General features: G+C 57.2%; 1 protein-coding gene across 1 annotated transcript in view; it reads right to left on the bottom strand.

Moving 5' to 3' along the window:
* ZNF629 (zinc finger protein 629) overlaps positions 1 to 3267 on the bottom strand; it is an 8567-nt gene extending 5300 nt beyond the window's left edge. The window contains exons 1-3 of the mRNA XM_012731641.1: positions 3132 to 3267; positions 659 to 763; positions 2 to 518 (exon numbers count right to left, since the gene is read on the bottom strand). Coding sequence (XP_012587095.1) covers positions 2 to 518; positions 659 to 731 — 590 coding nt within the window. The 5' untranslated portion in view covers positions 732 to 763; positions 3132 to 3267. The remainder of the gene's footprint in view (position 1; positions 519 to 658; positions 764 to 3131) is intronic.
* Positions 3268 to 6039: the final 2772 nt, after the last annotated feature.

Below are 6039 nucleotides of genomic sequence, written 5' to 3'. Positions count from 1 at the left end.
CTCGCCCGTGTGCGTGCGCTGGTGCTGCACCAGGTGTGAGCTCTGCGTGAAGCTCTTGCCGCACTCGGAGCAGGTGTTGGGCCGCTCGCCCGTGTGGATGCGCTGGTGCCGCAGCAGCTTGGACCACTGGCTGAAGCTCTTGCCACACTCGTTGCAGATGTAGGGCTTCTCCGCGCCCGAAGGGCGGCCTTGCACCAGCTCACGCAGGCTGGGCTCGCTAGCTGGGACCACGGGGGGGCTGTTCCACGTGGTCAGGGTCCCCCACTGCCAGCTGGCCTCACAGGCCTTGGTCCAGTCAGATGGGGTAGGGACTGCCTCCGGGGTGGGGGTTTCCAAGGGACTGGGGTGACCCACTGGTGCTGAAGCATCCTGGGGGATGGAGGGATCCTGGGAGGGTCTCTCCAGGGGCATCTCTGGTGGGTCCTTGAATTCTGGACTCTGAGCTGGATCTCCCAAGATGACCTCCTCCCCAGAACTTTCCTGCTGAGCGCTCTCCTCTTCGTTCCCACTCTCAGCACCTGTAGAGAGAAAGGGAGTCTCTAGTCCCCATCTCCTTCAGATATGGAGTTGGGTCTCTCTTCCCTCCCATGGGCTCCCCCAGAGTCTGGACCCCTCCCTGAACTGTGGCAACGGTCCTGTCAGGCCCACTGGCCCTCACCTCTGTGAGCAGCATTTGGGCTGTCTTCAGGACCCTGCAGGTCTGGGCCCCACAGGGCGGTCTCGGGCTCCATCCCAGCGCTCAGGACTGCCAGTTCCAGGGACCCTGGGGGAGAAGAGAGATGAGCACACAATGGGGGCCCCTCTCCCACTGGTCCTGACTTCTCACCTGTGAGCTTCAGGTTCCCTGTTTTAGGCTTGGGTTCTCACCATCCTCCCCCAGCAGGCCTGATTCCTCCTCCAGATCTTAAGATCACAAGTAAGCAAGTAGGTGAATTTAAGAATAATTAAATGCTCATCAGTCATAACCCCTTGACCCAGACTGGGGGCTGGAGAGGTACCTGACACCCACAGGGGAAGGAGGCTCTCACCCCACACCTCCGATGCCCAGAGGCTCGAAAACCTGTTATTTTGCTAATCAGAGGAAGCTCATTAAGTCTCTAATTTTCCTCCTTAATGGGGCTGCTAATTGGGACCAATAAACTTTCCTTATGAGCACCACAGAGAACTGAGACAGCCTGGAACACTTAAAGGGTTAAAAAAAAAAAAAGAAGAAAAAAGAAACCAATTTCCCTGAGGGTATGGGGGAGGCCCTCTCCTGTTATCCAGGCACAGAAAGTTCAGGCAGGAGGGAGGAAGAGTGATGGTTGAAAGTCAGCAGAGGTTTCTGCACAAACTCCCAGGAGAGGTAAAAGGAAAGAAACAGAGAGAGGGAATACAGGCCCTGCTGTGATGTCACAGTGTGCTCACCCAGTCCTACCCACAATCTGGAGAGCAGACCCAGAAATCATGTTGTCTGTTTTACAGATCAAGAAGTCAGTGCCCAGGGAGATTTTCCAAGGTCATGGGCTGGGACGTGGTAAAGACCAGAAATGCCAAGCTCTGTGTCTGGCTTGCCCCTGCCTCTCAGAGAGGGAGATGACCTTGGGACTTGCATGAAGCTCATAAATGTAGGCTGCTGGCAACTGGCAGGTGATGAGGAAGCTCACGCAGCAGGTGGTCACGAGAAAGGGATGGAGAAATCCCTGGGAGCCAGAGGCCGTCTCAGCTGTAAAAGGACGGGTGGGACCCAGTGACGGCCTGACAGTCCTTGTCTATGAACCCGCCATGCCTTCCGCCACCGGGCCCCTCCTGAGACCTTTCTTCTCTTCCATTTGTGCTGTTCTGTTGCTGCTGTATCCTGTGCTGTAGACATTGCCTCACACATACCACATGCTCAATAAATTTTGTTGAGTGATCAAAAGATGAGGCATGAGATGCTCCCCACTCCTGGAAGAACTCTCTGGTCCAGTGCCTTTAAAGGTTTGGTTGCAAGGGGGTGGCAGTAAAGAAACCAAAGCTATAGCAACCCCATGGTCAAACCTGGCCAGCTGTCACTCAGTAGTGATTCCAGAATGAGGGCCTAGCACTCAGGGGAACTGAGGGAGGGGAACTTCCCACATTGGTTAGACCCTTCAGGATCCCGATGGAGGGCCCCCGGCTTTGGGATGGGCACTGTGCTCATGGGGCCACTGGTGCACGGAGACAATGCTAAGTGCTGTGGAGGCAGCAGACATGAGGCCATTAAAGCAGGAGCTGGCTGAACCCAGCCGGACAGCAGGAGGAGAAAGGAGTTAGCTTTTAGGAAGTAAATTAATTTCATCTCTGCAGCTTCTTTGACTCTGAGAACCCCCCTCCCCCACCTCTGTCTAGGGGAAAGTGGAAGCAGGGTCCTCCTTTAAGCCGGGGTGGGTTTGACTGCTCCCAGCGGGCCTGAAATGGTGCCTGGCTGTTAGCTGAGGACAGATAAGCGCTCAGGTACCCTGGTTGTCTCGAGAAATTCACACCCAGCGGTCCAGAGAAGGGAAGGGGTTAATGAGAAGGGAAGGGGTTAATGAGAAGGCCGACATGGAGTATGGAAGTAGGAAGACCAGGGAGGCAAGAAGTGTTGGGAGCCGACCCAGGCCCAAGCCCCGAACACCGGCCTCGGCCCTCGTGCCAGCCCCCCTGCGGAGGGCGAGCGGGGAGGAGAGGTGCGAGCGCGCCCAGGGTGACCCTGAGGCGAAGGCGGCGGGCAGGCGGCCACCCGTCCCAGGCCCCCCCACGCCGCACCATCCTGACCCTGGACTCCAGCTGCAGCTGCTTCGCGACCCTCTCCTGCTCCCCCTCCAGACCCTGGTATCGTCGCCCTCATCGGCCCCCGGGGCACCCCGGATCCCCGGCCCTCCCGCGGCCACCCGGGCCCCCGGCCGCCGGGCCGAATTCCCTCTTCCCAGAATGCTCACGCCTCCCCTCCCCCACAGCCAGACCCTCGCGCTCTTCCCAGAATCCTCGGCCCCCGGCGGCCCTGGCCCGGCCCCCACCCTGCCCCGGCCGCCCGGCGGGGAGGGGGTGCAGACCCGGGCCGGCCCCCGCCGCCCGCGCCCCATTGTTCCCCCGCGGCCGTCCCGGGCCCTCCAGGCCACCCCCCTGGAACCCAGACGTCCCCAACTCACGGCTCTGGGGTCTGGGAAAAGCCGGAAGGTAGAATCCAGCCCCAGGGGACTTAACCCCTTCAACGCCCTGCCTCGGGGGGGCGGGCTGGAGGCCGAGGACTCTGGGGTCCTTCTCCAGGGGTGATCCCAGGCTGAGGACCCGGGGACCAGTTCAGGGTGACTGGGACGGAGCAGGAAGTGACCCCAGCTTCCCGGGCCCCTCTAGCCTGGAGTCAGAGCATCAGCTCTATGGGATTTAACCCTTTGCCTCCCACAGCCTGGGAAAAAAAAAAAGAGGACGAGGAGCAGGGAGATGGCGGAGACGACACCCCTCTCTGTCTTCAGCGGGAGCCGGTGATTAGGGGAGCCCAGATGCCAGCTGGGGGTCTCCGGATTTCTGGCTACTCTCCATCTCACCCGCTCGGCAGCAGCTGCAGAAATGCCCTGTCTCCGGTTTGGTGGCTGCTGGTCCCCAGCGGCCTGGCCTCTTTGTCGGGGCTCAGGCACCTGGGTGGTGAGGGTGGGACAAGGGGCTGGAGGTCAGAGACAGATGGCTTTAACGGGACAGTAAGTTGCAGCAAGGGGTGTTTGGACTGAGGGGACAAGCCCAGCTGAACAGGGTTTGTGGGATCCTATGCCCCAGGCCCCAGCCTCACTGGCCCCTCTTTCCCTGGTAACTTCCCTCAGAAAAAAGGAAACTGAGACCCAGGAGAGAAGTCAGTGGGGCTCCCTGACCAAGAAGGGCAAGAGCCTTTCCCAGTAGCTCAGGGGGCACCCTGCTTGTAGCAGGAGAAACCTTTAAAAATCCAGTGACATGGCTGGCCTCCCACAGACCAGGTTACCTGGGCCTCCAGTTCTCATGGCCTTGTTTGTTGTTTTAAAAGGCAAGTTTATTAAGAAAAAGAGATGCTGCATAGACGCAGGTGGACAGTCTTAGGGCAGGAGCTACCTAGTTCTCACAGCCCTTCTCCCATCTCCTCCTTACCAAAATCAGCTGAGGTGGGACCTCTACTCTTTGAAACCCAGCTGAAGGAGAGAGGGTAGAGGAGGGATTGGAGAGGTTTGGGGGCAGAGCCAGACCCTGCTATTCTCTCCCCTCCTCCTGGGGCGCAAAAGTCTGCCCAGCCCCAGGCCAGGAGTCTCTAGCAAAGCTGCACCCTTGAGGCTCACACACAAGTTTGATTTTTTTTTTTCCTTAGCTGAACCACTTACCACTTTTCACATAATTTCCTGCTTCTTTAGAAAATCCAAAGATGGGGCAACGTGACCCGAGTTTTCATGTGGCAATAACTGGCTGGTCAGTACCCTCCTTGAGAAGAGTACAGACTTTTCCAGTTTGTCAGCTGGCTTTGGCACACCTCGTGCCCAGCCATGGAGCTGGGAGGTGGTTTCAGGATATCAGTGACTGCTGACATTGAACTGGAGGTACTAAGGCTGCACCATTGATCCATGTCCCCCTGGTTCAGAGCAGTAAATACAAGGATGGCGTCTTCAGACAGTTCGACTGACCGTTCACCATGTGCAGGCTCCAGAGGTCTGCACGTGGCCACTCTGACTCCCCACGACGCATACTGTCAGTATTATCCTCATTCCCAGGACAGCGTGTCACTTGGACACAGCTTATGAGTAATGGCTGGGTTCAAACCCAGGCAGGCAGGGTATGACTTGGGGGGCCACCATGGACCTAACATGAACCTTGGCGCAAGTGTTTCTGGGACCAAAGGGTAGGTAAGCCTCTCAGGCCTCAGCAGGGAGAGTTTGTATCTCCAGCTATTAGGGAGGCAAAGGTTGTGGGCCTGTTGTCTACATTAACTGGCACGGGGTCTGAAGGAAACCCTCCTGGCAGGGGAATTCCTGGAAGGATGAGGATGACTACACTTCCTTTCACGAGACAATCTACCTCCATGCTCATCTAGGCCCCAGCTCACCAGGCTCCCCCTTGCCTCTGTGATAAGGCCCTTGTGCCCCAAGGCTCAGGTTGCTGAGAGAAGGGTGAGGTCCAGGAGGTGGATGCCAGTCTAAATCCAGTTTATCCTCAACACCAATGTAACCTTGGGCAACTTGCTTGGTCTCTTGAAGATTATTCAGCTTCCTCTTCTTTGAAAAGGGGATGAATATTGGATCTCAAGGGAGAAGAGGGTCAAGTGAGATAATTCAAGAACTTTGGGGACAAAAGTTTGGAGCTGCAGACACACAACCTTTCACCTGGTGTCTGGAGTGAGGAGTCCTGAGACCCAGGGAGCATGTCATTCGGGAGGGCTTCCTGTGGCCACACTCCAGTTCTCTACCGAGGCCAGGAGGTGAAGCCAAGGAAGGCTGCATGCCTCACCACCGGAGGCACTTTGCTGTCAGCACAGCCGACTAATCACAGGCAGGGAGGCTGCCAGGAAAACATGGATCTTCTTTCCGGGAGAGGTGCGCCCACCACTGTGTGTCTGGAGGCTGCTTCCCAGGAATTGGGTCCTCAAGCGTGAGACAAGTACTACTGATAGATCTGAAGACCTGTTAGGTCACTTCTGCCTCAGAGCACCTGGGCTCCAGGACCAGGCGCTGCTTTGCTCACAGGAGTTTCCAGAGGCCGCTGCAAGTCCTACTCTGCTGCTGCCTCCTAATTACAACCTCCCGTAGGGCCAAACCAAGGTCTTCCTTTGCCCTCTCCCTCAAAAATCTCCAGCTCTGTGTGGTCAATTCCAAAATCCTCTGTGCCCAGCCCTGCTCCTCACCTGAGCCTTGTTCTTTCTCCCCATTTGCCCAACAGGGTTTTTCACTCGTAGTCATGGAGTTCACAGGCTCCACTTACCTATAAGATACCTACTCACCCAGTTCTTCAAGACTGGGGTGCCCTTCTCTGCTCCCCCTTAGCCAGTAGGTCCTTGGCCTGTGGCCTCTGCTGAGCCGGTCCACCCTGACTTTCATTCCTGAGTTGCCA

This window comes from Condylura cristata, unplaced genomic scaffold (genome assembly GCF_000260355.1).
Source record: "Condylura cristata isolate star-nosed mole 26May11 unplaced genomic scaffold, ConCri1.0 scaffold00032, whole genome shotgun sequence".
NCBI classification, from domain to species: domain Eukaryota; kingdom Metazoa; phylum Chordata; class Mammalia; order Eulipotyphla; family Talpidae; genus Condylura; species Condylura cristata.
Note: the sequence above shows the minus strand (reverse complement) of the source record. Positions and strands in the feature narration are given on the sequence as shown.